Genomic DNA, 21,907 nt, shown 5'->3' on the forward strand with positions numbered 1-21,907 from the left:
TAACGATGCTAATAAGCACCTATGTACTAATCAATATTCACAATTACCAATATTTTTATTTTCAAAACATGGACATTGTACCCAAGTTTTTTAGATTTTTAATATTTCACTGCAGCTAAACATCTGTCAACAGCTCCATTATAATTTATGAAAGATAGCATTGGTAAACAGATATTTTAAAAGTATACTCAGTTATGAAATCACAACAATGGATGCTGTCCTTAAAGTAACTGCTTTAACAATGGTAAAAATATTTTTAGTTTAGAACTATGGTAAGAAGAAAAAGAAGTCTACTGATTTTTACTCAAGGCACACACACAAAAAAATTAAAACTGCCAACAGAGGATTTTGATTGAATACTTCTCATATGCTTAAGAGAGGAGTAGTATAGAATAATTGACATTGGAAGTTAGAAAAGGGAACTGTTGTCAGAAATGGCAATTTAAATGCTCCTGCATCTTGCTTAAGTCTTTATATTTCTTCAGTTCACAAAAAAATCTGGATGTCTGTTCTACGAATTTACATTACTGCTAGAACATAAAAACAGTAACACCTGAAATCATATTTTCCAGTGAATGAACTGTAAGGAAAAGTGCTGTTCTCTATTCCTGAATGAATACATCCAGGTCAAATTTATTAAGAAATTTGTGCCAAAGAAACACTGCAACTTTTCAACTTTGAGATAAACATATGGACCACCTCAGTCACACTAAGAGAAAAGACATAACATATTTTAAATAATGGAAATAATCCAAACTGCGGGTGGACTTGCTCATCCCTAGAGGTCCTTCTATTGCCAAAGATTCCGTACCTTGCCTATGTTCCTACTACAAAAGAGTCCAACGTCTAAAGATATGTGGGAAGAATCCAGGCCAAAATGCCTGGGCCATAGGCCCAATGATAGGACGTTAGACCTCAATGATACAAGGCAAAAAAAAGAAGTAAAAATAAGCAAACATAAAATAAAAAGTGAAAAAAATGAAAAAGGATAAAAAGGTGCAAGGAAGGAAGGTATGCCTCCCTGCGTCATGGTTACTTAGGAGAAGCTATTATATCACCAAACAGGATGCTATGTCTCCTGATCTAAAGGAGCACGCTGTCTCAAATTTCTTCTAGTAAATATGTTAAATTTCAACCATTCCTTTACTCTACAGTCAATGCTAAGTTTTATGACATTTCAAACTTTGAAGTTAATATTTACAATGCAAAATAATTTTGAAGGCTTTAGATGTTACACACCTACCTGATGCACCTGTTTTATCTTTATTCTCAATTGATGCATTTTTACTTTTCATAAAATCTTCAAGCTCATCATAATGTACAATACAAAGCCTTCTCTCAATCTGGTATAGCAAAGCAGGACACATGTATATAAACAATTCAGGAGATATTGGAGAGCTGGTTTCCAGACCATAGTACCGTAGCAGCTGGGTAACATTTAAGCACTGCAAGCAAATTATACAAACAATTAAATATGAAAGCAACTATTTCATTAAAAAACTACAGTTACGGAAAATTTAGCATATAATTTGAGAACACAAACAGAGAGTAGAAACTCTGGCCCACAACATTCCACCAGTGCTAAAATATGTCTAAGATGATCTAAGTGGCTTCGAGGGGAAAGAAACAGTAAAAATATCTGCACTACAAACTCAGTCTCCAAACACCTATGTAATTTTTGATAAATGTCAATGAAACTTAGTTTCCATATTCTTTACCATTACACAGTACAAGCAATGAAAAAAGAGCAACAGGAAAGGAGTGGAAGAACATAAATCCAAAATAGGTTTTCTCACACTTCTCTTTACCTACCAACCTTTTGTGTTTGGAGTTTCACTTTGTAATTCAGTTTAAAACCTCAAACTCCGCACTCCCCCCATCCTTTCCTATCCTGACTTCTAGTTTAAAACCATCACATCAAAATGTCCTGCTTCTGTAGTTAACTGCAAGGGGGAAGGGAAAGTACATTTATGGTCCTGGCAGAAATAATAGATGCTGAAGGGAGAAACAGAAGACCTTACACTGAGCACAGTGCTACAGAAGCTACATCTACATTGCTTCACAATCTCTTAGGACAAAGAAATTAGAAGCATGTTGAAAAGATGCAGCTGTTTCTTTTAGGAAAGAGTCTCTGTGCAGTTTCCAAAAATGCTAATGAACTTAGATTTAGAAAGAAGCCCCAAAAATGTGTGGATGTGGAAAATATTCGTGAACATTGGGAAGGGGACAAAACCCCACCTGTAAGCATGGTATCTCAGAAAGCTTTAAGTATCTCCTTTACACAGATAAATAGGCAAGAAGATAGATCTCTGAGAAAAGATGGCTAATGGGCAGACAGAAATGAAAACCCATAAAGTAAACTCAAAACTGTGGCAGTGACCTGTAACGTTCTCACTCTGCTACCTGTATTACACAATGATTGCAAACGTGCTTCTGCGTTATTTGTGGGTATGCACCTTCAATTATTATGTAACAACAGTGAAAGTGAACTTACCAGTTCTCCATTTCATACTCACCTCTTCACGATCACGTCCATCTTCATTATGATCCTTATGACTATGCGTTGAAAAAACAGCATGTTTTCTTACACTAACCTGCTTATGAGGTGCCTCTCGCTTGCTGGTATGGTGGTGTCCATCCTCATTACCTAAACTGGAATCTTGATGTCCATGACTAGTAGAACGATCACTATTGTGTTCATGATGGTGTACATGCAAGTGAGATGCATCATGTACATGATCATGTTTATGAACACGATTGTGCTCATACTGATCACCTGGATCATGATCTGGGGCATAATCCCGTGTAGCATCTCCTGAAGTCTCACTGATCTTCTTCTGCTTCTTCTTCTGTTTCCGTTGTTTTCTTTCTGGCTGATCCTGAGTTGTGTTTGTCTCTGTTGAAGGTTCATGGTTCTGTTCTCCATGTTCACTATGACTAACTGAATCATTACGAGAATGATGTGTACCATTATGGTCATGATGATGTAGACGAGGGTGGTGATGATGGTGATGGCGACTCTGGTCATGAATGTGTTTGCCATCATCTTTTACTGATGGCACTACTGCCTCTCTCTCAGGGTCACATTTATGATTTCTCTTTGCAGCCATACCGATCGTGGTTTGGTTTTCTGAATCTGAGTGGCTATGAGGATGGTTATGAGAGTGAGAATGCTTTCCTTCCTGTACTTCTAAAGCATATAAGTGAGAAACATGGTCATGGCCAATATCATCATGATTTATCATCACTACTTTTACCTCTCCTAAACCAAGGCTTATTAACAGTTTTTCCAGGCCAAAAAAAGATAATCTTCCATTTTCACCGTAACGATCAAAAATCTTTTCAATGTAGTATTTTTGTTCATTTTCAGCTTCCAGCGTTGAAAATTTACTCGGCATAGATTCTGTTCCTCCATTCTGGAAGTAGGATGCATTTGAGATCTGATAGTCATTATGGTAGTGTACGCGTTTCTCCTTAGGACCATGGTCATGTCCATCTTCATGGCAATGATTGCACTGATGAAAGATAAATGTCAGCAAACAAATGATGCAAAATTTTGTGTGCATGTGTACCTTCATCTCTGTTTCCTACAAGAAACACAAGGGGAAGCGCTTAGGTGTAAAAGCAATCTCAACATTTGTACTACACGAGTATCAGTCTGGTACTTATTTGTACCAATTGAATGACTCACAGATCTTTTTAGATGTTGGCGTTAACAGAATAACAATTGCAGTATTTGTACTGCAGAAATTGTATTAATGTACTTTTCTTATCCAACAGTAAGATAGGCCCTGTGTATTTTAGAGATGCAGTCTTACATACCACACTTACAGAGGCAATTACAAGAAAAAGATCAGCGTTTACAGTCAGTCATAACAGAACATTTTTTGTGTACATTTTCTGTGTACATTTTCAGAGGCATCTATGCTTATGATAACCTATAGTATTGAAAATCTTGTTAAAATACAAGTTACAAAAGAATAAAAATTATTTTAAAACAATAATACTGTCTGTATTTTTTTATTTATGGGGATGACAGGCAGATAATGTAGCTGAAAACCCACACATCATTTGTTCTCTTATGTGTTGCTAAAATATCTCCACTAAACACACACACTGCACAATTCCTTATTTTGATGGGTAATTAGTGATTTAAAAACAAGTTGTCATTAACCAACTTCAATGTATTGCTTAAATGTTTGTATTTTTAGTACTTTTTACTTACATGAGTTTACTGATTTCAAAGATCTACGTGGATGTTAATTTAAAAATAAGGTTATATGGAAAACATCTGTTTATGCAACTCAAAAAATGCTGTTAATGCTGACACACTCTAGCTCAAAGTAGTTAGTACTGATTTTTAGAAATTATACCATTTAGACAATGTGGTTTTCAATTTAGTATTAAATGTAAGAAACTTACTATTCAACATCAGGTAATGAAGAGGACACTGCAGAAGTCTATCTCGTGTTCAGAGTTGAAAACAATTCACTATTTTACAAAATATGACAAGCTTTGTTTTGTTTACATCTGCTAGCAAAAACATATGTAAAACCGGAATAATTATTATAAAAGCAACTTCTAAGAAAAAAAAAAAATCAAGTATATGTGAAAGTGTTATCAAACTAGAAAGCTAAAGGTAAGCCAAGAACCGTACTTTAGGACTTCTGTTTTCTAGAGACTTGTTTTGGGTAGAGAATAACCTCTAAAATACATGGTTTTTTTTTTTAAAAAAAAAATCATTTAAATACTGCCAGCGTTTTCTAGCAACACTTAAATCGTTCTGCGTGGTACCAAGCCAACTAAAATGTGTAACATTGAGAACAGTTCTGCTAGATACATGTAGTAGATAATCAAGCCCTCCTACCAGCAAAGGAGCAGACCACAAAAATAAAGGAGCATGGAGCTTCCCAATCAGTCTGAACAGTTGAATGACTGTTTTGAACAGTTTAACAGAGTTGACTAAAATAGACAAAGGAACCAAGCACAGAAGTAGGGCTTTTACACACAACTAGTTAAATGTAGAATATGACGGAGAAGGAAATGAGAGCTGATAGAAAGGGTGAGGACAGACTCCATCCACCCTGCTTTCTGTATACTCAGAGGCTACCAAAACATTGCAGCGAGTGCAAGGATGTAAAGTAATAGAGAAACAGGCCAAGTATGCTTTCATCTCTTTTTACACTGAAAGCACACTTATGCACACCTTGACTAGAGCTGCGACTGACCCTACATTCACAAAGATGCAAGTGACCTGGTCAACACATCCTAAAACGCTGCTGACTTTCAGACCAGAAATGGTAAATTTAGTTGTCCTTCGCAGGGCCACCCCAGCTGCTAACTAAAACGTGCTTCATGAAATCAGTCAGGAAAGTGCTTTGCAGCAAACCACAAACATTTAAAGTCCATTTTAATTTCCTAAAATATTAGCTTGATGTTTTGCGCTTAAGCACTTGCAACCACATTATTGCACCAAAAAAAAAAAAAAAATCTATTGGAAGCTCCGATACTTGCAGAGAAAAGGAATCAGAGGAAAAAGAGGAAAGGGCTACCTTTTAATGGCTTTATATAGCAAATAAATGAGTTAAGACAGAAGACTGGGGAAAAAGTTTTTCCTGTTAAGCTCTATAAATACAAAAGATGAAAATTCACTTTTCACTGGAGCTTCAAATGCTTGCAAGATTAAAGAAAAGCAGAACTCTCTTTGTAACCGACCCAGTTACAGATGCAAGATCAGAAAAATACCTGTCAAATGTGGCATCTGCATCAAAATTGATTCCAGGGACATCAGATAGCTAATCACTGTATATACTACTGTTCTATTTTTATAAACAACTGTTCAATCCTCAGTCTGGAATGACTGCAGTTTGTCTCCAGTTCAATCACCTACATTCCAGTTACTGATTTAAGGGCTGTGATGAACCTTTTCAAGTAATTTAGTATGATAAGTTCATCCCTAAAATTTACTGAGATATTATTTTCATATAGTCTTTTTCACTCACAGACTCTATTTAAGGCATCCTTAATGTTCTTATAAATACATCACTGGGATTAGTACAGAAACATTAAAAGCATCTCAAAGCACCTTCCAGCAGCTTTTTCCATTCTCCTTTGAGGAAACAGGTAAGTACAGAGTTGTTACTGGTGGAGTAGAAAGAAACAGGTTGCAAATCTTTATCTAAGAGTCACTGGACTGAGTCAACCTTCAGATTGTATGATTGCCTGGAAACTCACTCCATACCCTTTAAATAAAGAACATATGGTCTTCGTCACACAGGCTGAGATCCTGGGCTCTATGACTTACATCATCCCAACATTCTGACAGTAAGTAAAGGTACTGGGTCAGGAGTACGGCTGGTGACAGATCAGAGCTCCACATTTCTATAGGAATATGCTGATTTTCATCAACTGAGGATTTACAATGTTGAATGTTACTTAATGTGAAGAGCAGGTTCAGGATCTGGAATAAGCAGTTAAGGTACATGCGAGACAAATGAAAGCCCTGGGAGAAAGACGAACTTACATATGCTTGCACAGAAGACGGCAGCAGCAGGTAAGTACATGCAGTATACTGTAATGCTCTAGCAAATTGTTCAGCATCTTTTTAACTTCAGTTTCTCAGTTCTGAAAACAGCATCTCCAGTTTAAGTAAAATTCAGTTACTCAAAGGATACTACTTTTGTAGATAAGACACCCTTTGCCACATAATGGTAATATAACCAGAACAAGCGAAGTCAAATTATTCTAATTTAAACAAGCACGATCCAGACTAAAATATCTCTACCACAAAATTCATGACTAAAGCATGATCATAATCCTTTTCACAACCTCATGATCTTTTTCATGTGACTGTCTCATACAATACTACTAATACATTACTTTGAAACTTCAGTCATGCATCCTTAATTGTGGTGTTTAGCTTTGAATGGTACCTTTTCTCCATGCCCTAATGGTTAAAATAATTTGTAACCTATGATCACGATTCATTGCTGAAATACAAGAGCTGAGCATTATCAGACCAATTTCAAAATCAACTAGAGGTCTCACTATTTTCAATTAAAATAGTAAGAACCCTAGCACAATATTTTTAATCTATTAGATAATCTTCTGTATCTTCTTTTGTTATTCTTGTTACAGAACAAAGATGCTTACAAAACAAATGTACCCATCATAAAAAGTCTCAAACATTACAACTATTACGAGTTGATTATTTATTTGTTTCTTTTTAAACAAGCTTCATTATTCTCTAGGCAATTATAAATATCTGCCATCTTTAACCTGTCAGGCAGTATTCGTATGTGTAAAATACTGGAAAGCTGAAATCCAAATTCTATACATTTCAGTGGCACAGAATTGTATATAGCTGATCTCAGCGTAAGAACATTAAGACTCAAATCCCTTCAAAAGAATATGGAAGGGCAGCTTGAGGACAAGGCTACACCAAGGCTGAAAAAGATTCCGGCTATTATTGCTCTCAGCCTTTGCCTTATTTGATTCCCTGCTGCCTCCCCTCCTTCCCTCCATAGCTCAGTGATGGTCTGGCACCTAGAAGCCGGAGACATGAGGGAAAACATCTCCTAGCTATGTGTTGGGTAAGAAACTACAACACTCGTCGGCCAGAGCTGGAAGTAACAGCACCTACTACGTTTGGTTGAACTGCAAACAAGAACAAGACAAGTCTTTCAGGACGCACTCAGGCAGTGGGACAACCCCACCCCTCGTCAAGCTGCAAAGTTGGAACCAACGTGTACATTTACAGTGGATAAGACAAATAGTTCTGCCACACCAACTCACATTTCAGAAAACGCGCACAGTGCTGCCAAATGCATCTCCTCCCCTCCTCATTCATCAGTGCAAGCAAATCATTCATACTAAATGCAGTACTAATTGCATATCCATATACAAGGTTTTTAAATCAGAGGCCTGAGGTCAAAATACCTGAGCTATACGTCAGCAAAGAGGTATCTTTTCTGTATGGAAAACTCACAATATCTCTATGCTAAACCATTGTCTGCCTATGGTGTTTCATCTATTAAACTAAATGCACCTCTGATGAAAGTTGGGTTTTTTTTTTTACAGCCTTTTTCATTCGATTTCCCTTGGATTCCTCAAACTTCTCCACAGTGCCTACTATTTCAAGTGTTCTTCTTTTATAGCACTTTATTTTTGAGAAGACTTCATTTAAAGCCTGGAATATGAACATGATTTTGGAGGATGTTTTTGTTTATCACCAACTGCTTCACTGAAACTAGAAAGCTAGTTCAATAGTCAGGCTTTACTTAAGAAACTTTGATTCAAATAATGTAGTCGTACAAAATTCAAACTCAATTGAAAGTCACATCTACCATTTTAGTGTTTGCAACCCACATACTACAGCATTTTTTGTTCGTGTACAATGCTGACTAGAATATTTTAAGTGCCCAACTTTCTTCCCCCCACCCTTTTTCCTGTCTGCTCCCAACAATTTTAATAATCTGAAATATATGTAACATAAATGCACTGGATTTCTCCCCTTCCCACGCTCCTTCCCAAGTTATTTTAGTTTCTCTCCCTTTTTGTTCAACTTTCTTTCCTTGATTTCTCTGAAGGATGTTCTGCCTTTTTGTTTTTTCTATCTGCAGAAGAGATCTTCAAAAAATACCTCTGACTCCTCTAAGGAGTTACTCAGCTTGAATGCCACAATGACTAAAGTGCCTTAGCAAGACTTCATGGGCAACCAAAAGTTTCACACCAAACAAAAATACCAAACACACACTTCAGCTAAGAGAGAGCTGAGAAAGACAAAAGATGTTAAAAATAAAGACAAAGCAATATTCTTACCAAACTAAGATATCCTCTCTGTTCAGCACTGAGAAGTTAAGCACTTATGTCATTCATTTCTATTAAGAACTGCTCAGAGTAAGAGCTCTATGAGAAATGGCAATTTTTTAAAAAGAGAAGAGATAAATATTTCTTGAAATAAAGCTACTGACTACATAAAGACAGTTTTTCTTACAATTCCTGAAAATTAAATTCTTTCTTATACTGCAGGTATTTACTCCAATGTACATGCAGGAGAGATGCCTGCAGCCCCCCCCCCCTTCCACTCCAGCAACTGTGCACTATTTCATAATAATATTCAGTTCAAAAAAAGGCTGGAATCTCGAAATCCAAATGAACCTATTCTTTATTTCCTAAATTTCAAGTTTTTAACAACTGCCAGAATATAAAGTCCTATTAATCTAGCACACATTTTAAAGATAAATTTTAAAAAATTATTAATATGAAATTAATATACTGCTGTTATTAAAAGACACTTTAAGAAAGCCATAAAAGCATTTAAATAAATAATAATCTCATTTTGTTTTATCAGTCTTACGCTGACATTAGCTTCTAGATATACAAATAGGAAAACATGCTACAGATCTAAAAAGTTACAATTAACAATTTCTAAATTTAGTTCTCACCCATCTCCTGTATTTTCTTCCCTCTTCAATTTCAGTGAAACAGGTCTGTGGATTTAAGTAAAACTCATTCATTTGAAAATCTACAGCCCAGTAGGAGGGGCACTTTGTAAGAACAGACCATTAACTAATGGATCCAAGCCATATTTGCTAAGTTAATACCAGATAAGACTTAAATAGTACAGAAAGCATTTATGCATAACTGAACACACCATGAAAACTTTTTGAAAATCTGAAATGTGAAGTATTTGAAATGCCAAATCCCATGCATACTAGAAAATTATCCTAAACTAATACAGTAGCAATCTACCCGCTCAGTTATCCAGAAAGGGGCATTTATTTTATTTTGAACCAAAAAAACCTGGACAGCCTTCTTCAAAAGGACAGCTATTTCTAAGAAAATGCCGAGTACGCGATCCTTCTCAGAGCTCAAAAGAATATAAAAACATCAAAAGACTTGGAATTTCTGTAAGTATTAGTTCTGCTTACCAAGAATTAATTTTCAGCCTTTCATATATAAACTGTATGTAGTCCATAAAACACTTATTAATGCACAAAATTTATAAGGGAGCTGGTTTGATTTTGGGCCAATATTCTACTGTTCAATTAGGTCCTGTTAAGATACCAGTGCTTGTAAGAATGAAATACTTGAAAAGATGAACCAATTACACCTGCATTTTAATATTCTATTTTTCTACTGAGAGTAAGCAAATGTTTTTGTTAGAACTAAGGTTGAAGCTCAACAAATATTTTAAGATGGTGTTGCACTTGAAGCAGCGGTCCTGCCCTCCCCCACTGCTTCATTCATTCATTCCCATTCCCACAAAACCATTTTTGTATACCAGCACATTTGTTTGCTGATCACTATGCAGCTGTACTAGATTCTGCTGAAAAATAGCCTAGAAAAAGAAGAAAAGATTATTTTCAAGACAGATTACTTTTCCTATCTGGTTCACTGTGCAGCTGCACAAACACCACAGTCCACACAAAAAAGAGCAACCTTGGTTTTGGAGGCAACAGCAGCTTACGGATTTGGTTGATCTGCAGCCTACCAGAGTATTTTGGCTATAGCACAAATAAAACAACTGGCCACCTCAAAATGTACTCAAGTAACATTGAAAAAGTAGCAGTGGACAAATTTCCTATTGAAAGCCATTTAAGAATAATTCCTCCAACTTTCCCTTCAACACAGAACACAATGTTTGCAATAAAGTGTTAAAACCAGTTGCAGTATTTTTATTCTTCCTGTAACTTAAAACACTATACCTATTTCATCCTTGTGCTATGTTAAAATACTTGCGATATGTTAAAAGGCATTAAAGGCATGTCTTTGATATGTGTTTAATTCCTACACTATTACAACAAAAACCCCTCTATCACTCCTACAATCCAAAAAGGAATTATGCTTGTCTACTATTAAGCCGAAGACTTCTCTCACTTTTTTTAAAAAAAAAAAAAAAAAAATTTACAGAAGCTATCAAGTATAGAAGTCCATTGAAAAATGGGACTAAAGCATGTTTCTTTTACATGTGCTATGCCAAATTAGTGCCTGGCGGATTATGATTATTAAAGTCCACTTCTAGAATTTAGAGGTTGCAAATTTTTTACTTGACAACATACACCATTGATTCAAATCTGTATTTTTAAATAGGAGATTTAATTAATGAACCACCATCACAGACTTTTATAAGGCCCTCTGTCAACATGCCATTCAAATTCTTCTTAGCATATTCAGTCAGCGTACAAACCAAGAGAACTATTATTCTTCTTAGGCAAGAACACAGACGTCTTTTCCTCCGGGTGTAAAGGAAATTTGGGAGACAACAGGCAACTACTGGAACCATTCACATCTTGAGTTAGTGGGCTCCCAAAGCTGTCTTTGTTCAATAATTGTGGGAGACAAAAGTGTTCGTAAAGACATCTCGGCAGATTCAGAAGTAACACTTAACCAGTCTGACGTGTGACATAAAATAATCGTACACATTTCAACAGGCAGATCCACCAAGAAAATGCCCAGCTGAACCAAAATGTGTTATTTCCATCACATTCCAAGTAAGACCTCAACAGAAGTCATGGCATTGCCTAGCTCTCATTTATTTTAGCCAAGATTATTGTTAAAGATCTACCATTACAGGTCTGTGTGATGATCGAGGCAACCATTCCAACTGATTGGCTTCAAAAGTCACTCACCATGAACTACTAACCTTTCTTAACAAGGTATTAAAGCAGCTTTGAAGGGACACAACTTTGAGGTGAACAAATGAAAATGTAGTTTTTAACACCCAATATTACTCTTATTGCAAGATTAGAGACAGAAAAGGTGAAAGAAAGCAGAATCCTTAGAGCCTTAATCTAAAATGCAAGCGGAGATGTCTTCTTAGCCAATCAAATTAAAAATACTGATGTGCTAAAACTGAAATCTTAAAAATACCATTATGTACGTGTACTTCTCTGTGTCTACCACCTTGCAAGTGCAGGTACATTCTAATAGCAACACAGACAAGCAAGGACAGATACTATGGAAAGTGAGACTGTGTTACTAGTTTTTCTGAAACTACATTACAATTAGATATATCTAACCTAGACTATGTCGTGTAGCATTATAATTGGATCTAATATCAGTTCCTGGCATTTACAGTAACTGTAATTCAGGACATTCTTCTTCTAGTACCTCTCCTGAAACATGGATGCTCCCCTATCATTTTCCTTGAGCGTCACCATGTCTTCTTCCTTTCATTATAATTTTAATTATAAGGATTTTCTGGACTAACTGCTGATTTGATTCAATACTATTATGGTCACCACCCTTCTCAGTGGGATCACTAGGACATTAATGTTTCCTATGTCACTGCTTGGATCTCTGACATCTTTCATCTTCATTATTGTTTTCCCTTGCTGTTGGGGCTTTCTTCATTTTACATGATTGAATTACTTCTCAAGGCTCTATGTAATTTCTGTAAGCCATTTCTGTAAAGAAACACTTTTTATCAGGAACCCACTACTTTGATACATCCTCCCAATTACCTGAAACCTGTCAATTTTAGTTAATAAGCAAGTGAACCAACTTCTTGTGATTTTTTCAGTATTAAAATTTAAAATTGCTTCTACTGTCACACTATGGTACAAGAAACAGTTTTTGTTTGGTTTTTTTTTTTAAAAAAAAAAGGGAGCTACTTGCTGTCTCTGACCTTTAACCCAAGTGATCAGTAAGTGTATCTCGAAACAAATCCAGTATTTTGGAAGAACAAGACCATCCTGACTAATCAAGAGGCACATTCCGCAAAGGGTGGTCTAAAATATTTGTAATTTGTCTCTTTTTGACAAACAGAAATGGTTTGGCAGCCTACCACTGAAATTATGGGTTATCAAATTTCTCCGAGAAAATGTTTTATCCTCTTTACCAGTGATAGCTGAAACCAAATAAAAACTGGACTCTACCTCTAAAGTCAAAGGTTCAATAGTTGGTTGTAACCATTATTTCACAGGTTCAACTTCAAAAATATTTAAGATTCACAGAATGTAAACATGAGCTTCTGTAACAAAAGCTTTACTGTTCCATGGATAGCGGAGCCAACATTTTTTGTTAAAAACATCCTCCCTCCTTCCCTCTCCTTTTGCTATGGTGGTTGAAAGTACATCACCCCCTTCCAGGGTCCGCTGAGCACATCACAGTCATATTACAAAATACTTGACTGTGATCATATGAAAGCTATCCAAAGTAAATGCATTATGTGATCAGGGTTGCACATCTTTTCTACAAAATCAAGCCAATTAAAACTACTGTGTTTCAAATTACGTGTTTAACTAAGTAACAGACTGCAAAACAGACTTGTGGTAGAAGACTGCTTAAACCACCAGGGTAAACTGACAGAAATCTATCAAACTGATACACATCAGCAAAATTAAAATCTACTGGAAGAACTGGTTAAGAATCAAGACAGTTACAGTCCATCTACGCCTCCAAACCTATTTTATTTTTAACATCTAAAATAGCTCAGTTTAAAATATCATTAAACATAAACAGTATGAGAGTTTAATCCTGAGAACAGACAAACTTTGAATTCCCATGAACCACAGCTGAAGATACCTAAACATTTGTGTGCTGTTAAAAGAGTCTGAGGCTTTACTTTTCTTATTTCTAGATGCACAACAGTTTCTTGTGAATCCTCTGATTCTCTTCATAGTCATTGAAGTTTTTATGATATCTAGTCCCTAGAATAACATGCTGTCTTCTGGCAGGCCACCTCATTGCCAGGTTAAGAAACTGAAATACTTCAATAAATGTTGGCTATTGGACAGTTAAACCTATATTTGGCATCCATATCTAGCTAATGCTGTACCACAGTCCCTGATCAGAGAAGTTTTCAATATAGGGGGAAATCTTATAACCTGATGCCTGAATAATAAAGTTGAAATACCTTTTTTTTAGAAATTTGGCAAGGCTAACAATGTATCTTATCTTTGGCTAACATAACTGTATCCTCAAAGCAAAGCACAACAAATAAGCAAAAAAACGAAAAAACATTTTCCTGTCTGATAAGCTAAGTTCACTATTTATAAATTTCTGCTCAAACTACATGTACTTTCTAGTACATGTATAATGTACTAGTACATTTATAATGTAACATTTAAAACGTATATTACTGGTAATAGGACTGTGAGGTAGAAATGTTAAGGATCAGGCTTTGCTTATTGTCAAGAAAAGTACAACCAAAGCAAACCGTAACTGTTATGTACAGAATAGAAAACAGCAAAGCGCAGGAGGTATCATTTCAGTATTTCACTATTATTCAATCACTGCTTGGAACGACTGCATGAAATTTGATAAGATATGGGAAAAATTCAGCAAAAAATGTATTTTTTCATAGTTAAAATACATTCCTTTTATTTGAAGAACAATGTACTCCTCTCAATGTTTCACTTTGAGAATATTTTGTTTATAAAATATAATTAATCCTTCGCCTTTCATGTCCACATTCTGAATTTACTGTTAACAATTAAGCTACCGTAAGAGAGAAAATTCCAGTAAATGAATTTATCTGTAGAAACTCAGAATCCTCCCTGAAGAAGCGACAATTTGCCTTCTTCAATTTTATTACTATTTTAAGAACTCCACAACAATAAATTGTCTTATACCAAAACACCACTTTGATTTGTCCATAGTCCAATTAACAAAAAAACCTATTTAAATATTAAATCCATAAATTTTTAAGGGATTTTTGGCTTAAACTATACCACAGTTAAACTATGAGATGTATTCCTATGCATCAAAGGCTAAAAAGTACCATAATACACACGTTCATTAGACAAATGCAGCCACTTAGCACTGACAAAACAGCAGTTTCTATGGGGAATAGAAAACAAAGTATGGTCTTCAAAGACAGTGAACGTATTTTTACATTGCCTAGCATAACTGTTTACTGCAATTAATTTGAACCACAAAGTTTGATACAAAGTAGAAAACTGAAGTGAGTAATAATAATTTGCTATTGTTGCTGCATTCTTATTAAAGCATCTCATCCTAATCCATTCTTTTAAGACTTAGCATAAAACCCTCATATTCCTCTCCCTACTATTGAACATACATAGTGAGCAAAAGCCAACATGAGAAATTTTGCCCAGAGCCACTAAAAATAAACTTCTGCTGGGACTCTGTACCTTACTCTGCAAGATGCAGATGCATAAATTTAGACTACACACTTTACAAAACTCAATTTCTTACCTGTAATACAAAGATAGTAACTGTGTAAAAAACAAAGTTTTAGCATGGGAGGCAATTTAGGCTGTTTTTCTTCAATAACATGCAAACAAAATATAAGTCTGGAATATATTACAAGCATCAAGAAATTAGCTATAGGAATATTACAATAAAAAGCTAGATTTTGTATATACATCCTGCTGCAACTACTGTATATTTACTGTATATATGGCACAAGCCTTAAGAGCAACTGGACAATTCATGCACTGTTAATATAATACAATGCCTCTGCCTCAATATGCAGTTCAGAACAGGAATGACGGAAAGTCTATCCTGTTTACGTATCATATCAGACATCAAATAAATGGGAATATTTTATTTTTAGCATAAAAATGTAGCAATACAAGGCTACCACATTATTTGGGACGGCAGCTAAGTAGCGTATTTCTTAATTTTTAATGTAAGCTAGTACAATTTAGAACTGTACTTTTAGGCTGAGATACTCTCTTCCATAGACAGACATTCAGGTCAGCAATAAATAAAATGCTTCTATGTTCTGCAAACAGAACTAGCCAATAAATATGGCCTAAATGATATTGTCTGCCTTTCATGGAGAGAGAGTACTTATCAAGGAAGTGGAGCCCTGATGAAAAGAGGTCTTTCTTTACAGGAATGGATTACAGAAATTGCAGAGAGCCTTGAGAAGTAATATAATCATCAGTTAAAACACACAGTACAATATTCCACTTGACGGTAAAGCAGCTCTTCTGGACTGAATGAAGTGGTGCCTAGAGTGGCAAAGTAAGACTTAGTCAGACTTAGATGCACACCTGCTCACTATTCCCCTTACAGGAAACACTCAGTTGTGGTATTATTGTTACTTTGCAAGTTGAGTTAAACTCAGCTGTCAGTTGTACAAATGACATATGGTTCCTATCGTGAACAACCTTAGAACCAGTCATCCTGGAATACAGTGCTACTCAGTCCCACTTAAAATGAAAATCAGTATTATCAAAGATATAAATACTACTCAAAAAAAATCCACATCAAGAATCACATTGAGTAACACCTATTCGAGGAAACTGCCTTGGAGATTACGTGTATTTTTCCTTTGTTTTGCTTTGATACTCCAACCTAAGTATGGCTGCATGCTATCATCAGCAATTAGCTTGCCTAAAAGAGGAACTATTTATAGATATCCAATCACCAGCTGTAAATCCACTATCATTTAGTTATCCTTCAGAACTCAAGGTATTATTTTTGTCCATTAATAATCATCACACTGAAGTAATAAAAACGCAGCTGTAATAAAAATGCACAAAGATCACTTTATGAATGTGGTACAAGTCAGGTAATCTTGAGATATCTATGTATAAACTGTATGACAGCACTGGAATTCACATTTCATTATAGTGGTCTTCATTAGGAGCTGTGATTGGAAACTATTTCTAAAGTGTTTATAACCTATATGCAGAAACACTACACAAAGTCTCTGTTGAGAAACATATTTATAATTTTATGCAAATCCTGCAATCTTGCATAAAACTTCCTTCGAAGATTCTTAATCTGAAGAGCTTTTTATCTCACATATGCATTTTATCTTACAAAAAGACTAACCACAGGAATACTTTTACAGGATTTCATTTGACTGATGAGTTTCAGACATGATCAGTTATTCATTAACTTCCAGTATTTTTGCAGACTTTACCTCAATTCTAATCGATGTAGCTACGTAATACCAACGACTACAAAAGTAAGTCTGTCACTTAAGCACCAAATCGAATGCTTACAGCATACAATTTTCTGTACCTCTTAACAGTTCAGAAGCTATAGAGCTCTAACTCCTCCCTGGTTAATATTCCACATTTTGTACATACTTGATACTTTGTTTAATACTGAGATGATATGACTGTCAACACAGAAGAAAAAGAGGGGGAGGTTTCTATAGCAAACTTCATAAGACTACGGATATATTCCTCACAAGTGAAAACAAGATTTCTCTTAGGGCTACTCTTCAAAAAAAAAAAAAAAAAAAACCAAAACCAAACAAAACCCCACAAACCTGGAGATTAATTTTATTAATTTCTACTGCCAAAAATTTCTAATGAACACAAGCAAACTGATCCACAGCTTGCTAGGTTCATCTTGCTGATGATCAAGATCTGTTCATGTTGTTCACAGAGCAGCAGTAACAGACAAATACACCTACACTCAGGCTCTCCAATAGACAATGCAGTATAAATTCTGTAACAGGTCCATCCGTTTTAGTAGCAGTCTCATTTTGCATTAGTAAACCCAGCAGATTTTCTTCACTCTCATCCTACTGCTTTGGAAAGCAGCCAGCTATAGAAAAGGTGATAGCCAGATGAGAATGAAGCTCTTAGGTCATCAGCAGCTGAGAGAGAAAAGACAACAGCTGAGTCACTCCTCCTCTGCAGCAACAGAGAAGGAAGTCAGAAAACGGAGAGACGATGAGGTAGCACGATGTGATACCTAGAAGATGAAAACATTTCCAGTGTAACAAACTGTGTCCCCCAGCATGGGTACAAGACCCTAACTATAATTTCAACATCCCTTCTTCTCAAAAGTTTTTGAGACCGACATCAGGAAACCACCATCTTCCCAGTCATTCATGCTGGCTTCCAGCTTTTTGGGTATTAAAACCTGTACAGGGTTTGGATTATCACAAGAGGTAACAAAACACAAGTGACTTCAAACAATTATTTTTTAACGTCTTTACTTCTCTTTACTTTCTATTACATCAAAAAAACTGGAGAAATGGCACTGATGCAATAGCACATAAAATATTATGTATAAGTGGCCTGATGCAGCACGTACCTTTCTTTCCTTCAGGAGATTACAATGTAGGCAGGACATGGTTTCCAGCATTTAAATCAGTTTTTGAAACTTAAAAAAAAACATTTGTTTTTATTGGCTTTGCCCAATTGGTACACGTTTTGTTACCAGACTTTATTAGGTATATTTCAAATAATATCTCAGTTGTGATTTAAGAATGATCTAAAAATAATCTAAATTCTTTCTGCATCAGGTGTTACTTCAGGCCTTTATCAGCAAGCTAAGATAAATTCAGTAGCCCACCCCCAAAGATGAATACTTTTCGTATGATAAAATTGTTTTAAATAATTGCTTTCTAAATTAAGTTGGACTTCCAGAAGAAGTTACAATGATTTTCTTCACATTACAACAAAAACTGCCTCCTGAAAGGCATAAATTCGTAGTATTCACAGAACTCTCCGGGCACCTAAAGCTCAGTTCTGTGAAAAGCATACCTACACAAGGAACATAACTGCAATTAAGCTTTCCTTCTTTGAAATTTCTACTGACATTTTTAAATGGGCTAAGAAAAAAGTCAGGATACGTTCATTTGACAATTCTGAAGACATTCTATAAAATAACAATCTATAAAATAGCAGATGTTCTGACAGTTGAGAGTCAAACGACATTAAAACTGGACAGCCAAAGTAAAGAAGTCCAAACATGCTCCCTTTGGGTCTATATACACCCAAGCTTGAAGTCCATGTGATCTGTGCACTACCTAAAGTTTCTTCCTACTTGAATCAGCCATTCCTTTGCAGAAAATGTGTTACGAATAGAAGTATCGAAATTACAGCTGCTTGACTGACTTAGTGAAGAAGGAAATCTATGCCAGGTTGGATATACTCATTTTTCCATGTGTATACATTTACCTTATTTGTGCAAGTCAACTACACAAAAAGTACGTATCTTACGAAGGTTTCCTACTGAATATTCAAAAGGAATGGTTTATTAACTTTAAGGCCTAAGTACCATATGCACTCAATACTCTCCTGCTGACTTTTCACCATCCAACTCCAGAAGATGGGACATTGTTACAATGTCACATAAATCTTGAGATCACTAATTAAAAAGGAGTATTTCCAAGCACTGTAGTAGACAAAGGTCAGCCTTCTGGAATATGCCAATTTCACTGTTTTTTTTTTTGTAATGGGAGAAACAAACGTTAGGACAGCTAAGCCTGTGAGCGTATTTGCGCCATTTTAAACCACAACTTTTCTATAATTGCACATTTTATGACTGACTGGATACATACTCCAAACTTAGTACCTGGTTTTTATTTAAGACAACCTGGCAAGTACAAAGACCTACATGAAAGCAAGGAATATTAATTAAAACAAACCTCATTGTTTTGGAGAATTTTAATAGGCAGAATCTCCTTTCATGTTGCCTATTCCAGATAGGCAGTTGTGTACAATCCTTCTACATCCACCTTCTGTGGACACTAAGGCACATTTCCATATGGAACTGCCACCATAAATCTCATAAAACACATACACAATTAATTCACAGCCTATATACACGCCCTATTCTCTTTTAGAAATAGATTGCATGGCTGCATACTTTTTTCCTCAAAAGTATTTAAGTGTTGAAAGCAGTTTAAAAAGAAGTGCTGCAGAAATTTTTCACATTACTTTCTTATATTATCATACCAGAGTACTAGCCTCAGAAGTAACCATTAGTTAAGTCTATTTCTTCGAGTCAAGCAGTATGCCTCACCAGTCCACACAGGATACCTATTCCCCTATGCATCTAATGGAAAGCACATTCTTAAGTGAAGGAAAATCCGAGTGTGTTCTCTAAAATAGAACTTTTAAAACTTAATAGGATACCTGTTTCGTACAGAAAGTTTTCTATTTCATGTCATTGTATTACTTACTACTACCCAAAGTGACACTAGAACATACTAGTTGGCACACCCCAGGAATTATTTTTGTTAGACAGCAATTGCTTCCACATTTCTGAAAACTAACCGGGCCTTCCAGTGTGCATTTCTCAATGCTGTATCAGGCTCCACGTATCACAGGTTCCCTCAGTATTATGGTATGACATCCTATCTTAATAAAAAAAAATCGTGGTTGTTAAATACATAGTGTTTAGAGTGCTAGAAACCAGAATTATTTCTAACTCGGGCAACTCTTGCTCAGAGGCAAGAATTTAAGAGCTAGCAGGTATGAACACTTCTACAGAAGCCCCCCAAAAAAGACAAAGATAACTGAAGATTTTAAAGAGTAATTTTATTCCAAAGTTTCAACGTTAAGGATAGGTTTCCAAAGGATGCAGCATAAACAGCAGAAATGGTTGAGAACAGTAAATCAATTCCTTTCACTCATGATTTCTGTGTACGGTACACTACAGCCAGTGACAAAGTCTCCTGACCCTCTCTTACCTTTAAGGTTACGTGCAGGTTACAGCCCGAGTGCAATTGCTGCAGTTGTTAACGCTAACGAGGGACTTCAAGTCAAGCGAGATTTACTCGCATGGCTTGTTCATCACCCGCGATCACCATATTGCCCCCGAACAAATACAGCAAACTACTACGAGAGTCCTTCACAAACGCGCCACCAAAGCTCACCCCCTGTACGCGACTCTTTCTTTGCAGCACCCTGTGCCAAACGGGAAGGGACAGCACCTTCTGCCCACACCCGGGGCCTCCACGTGGCCGCGCACAGACGGCTCCGCGGGGATGAGGCGCTCCCAAACCGCACTCCGAACAGGAAGGGTGCAAGGGAAATGGAAGAGCAGACGCGAAGAGCGCTACGTGCGCGCCGGACCCGCGAGGCGACACAGGCCTCCCTGGACAGAGCCCAGCCCGCCGCGGGCCGGGCCGCCCGCTGCGCCGGCCACCCGCGCCCACAGGCCGCAGCGGGGGCCCGCGGCGCCCCCCCCTTCCCTCTCCGCCCAGAACAGCCAAGGCAGTTGCAGCCCCGCAGCCGCCGCCACGTCCCAATCCCCCCGTTAAAGGGGAGGGGGGCGGGGAGGATTTACCTGCCGCATGGTCGCCTCAAGAGCAGGAGAAGGAAGAAAGGGGGTGGGGGCATACGCCAGGGCCGCGGCGGCGGCGCCTCGTGCTCCGCTGCCTCAGGGGGGGAGGCCGGGCACGGCCCCCCCGACCGCCGCCCCCCCCGGCCCCCGCCGGCCTCCCTCGCCCACCCGCGCAGCCCCAGGCCCGACGGCGGGTCTCGGCGCCGCCACGTGATGAGGCGGCCGCACCGCCGTGTCCCCCGCATGCCGCTCCGCATCCCGGGGAAGGTGGTGTCCGTTACTGCCGATCGTCACCGGCTCCTTCTCCTCCTCCGCAACCCCTGCCCCCCCGCCGCCAGCCCGGGGCCGGCCGCCACCCTCACCGCAGCGCCGGCCGGTTGTGGGGGAGGGAATGTAAACAAATGGGGTTTTATAGCTACCTCACTCGAGTGCCGTGTGCATCTCCCTCTCCGCTCGGTACCAAACCGCCGCGGCGCCTCCTCCTCCTCCTCCTGCAGCTCCTGCCGCCGCCGCCGATACGCTATTCACCAATCACGGCTACGCCAAGCCCCGGCGCGCTCTCCACACTCACCCCTACGCACCATGCGGATCGGACTACACACGCGTCCCCGCAGCCCGCTTTGCCCAATGCGGAGCCATTTCCTCCCCTCCCCCCCCCGCCGCTTCACTCCCCCCTCCCCTGCTCCACCACGGACTACGAAAATGGCGTAGCGAGTGTCTGCCCCCCCTCCCCTCCCTGCGGCGGCTTGCGCTCATCACTCAAGCGACCATGGGAGGCGGTCGGCGCGGGAAGCGGGACGCGGCCCCGGGCAGGAGGGCGGCGGACCCCCGGCTTCGAGCAGCGCCGGCGGTAGCCGTGCCGCCTGCGCCATCTGCGCTGGTCAGAGCTGGCGCCAAGCGCTGCCGCGATGTCGGCTGTCGCACAACGGCCGGGGGGCCCGGGCGA

General features: G+C 38.1%; 1 protein-coding gene across 3 annotated transcripts in view; it reads right to left on the reverse strand.

Moving 5' to 3' along the window:
- The window catches only part of SLC39A10 (solute carrier family 39 member 10), a 41,362-nt gene extending 19,777 nt beyond the window's left edge, over positions 1-21,585 (reverse strand). For 2 of the 3 annotated variants that reach the window (XM_075153626.1, XM_075153625.1), the window contains exons 1-3: positions 21,381-21,585; positions 2,517-3,587; positions 1,244-1,445 (exon numbers count right to left, since the gene is read on the reverse strand). In XM_075153626.1, coding sequence (XP_075009727.1) covers positions 1,244-1,445; positions 2,517-3,578 — 1,264 coding nt within the window. In that variant the 5' untranslated portion in view covers positions 3,579-3,587; positions 21,381-21,585. The remainder of the gene's footprint in view (positions 1-1,243; positions 1,446-2,516; positions 3,588-21,380) is intronic. The other variant, XM_075153627.1, reaches the window with a different exon arrangement.
- Positions 21,586-21,907: the final 322 nt, after the last annotated feature.

The sequence above is a fragment of the Calonectris borealis genome, chromosome 6 (assembly GCF_964195595.1).
Source record: "Calonectris borealis chromosome 6, bCalBor7.hap1.2, whole genome shotgun sequence".
NCBI classification, from domain to species: domain Eukaryota; kingdom Metazoa; phylum Chordata; class Aves; order Procellariiformes; family Procellariidae; genus Calonectris; species Calonectris borealis.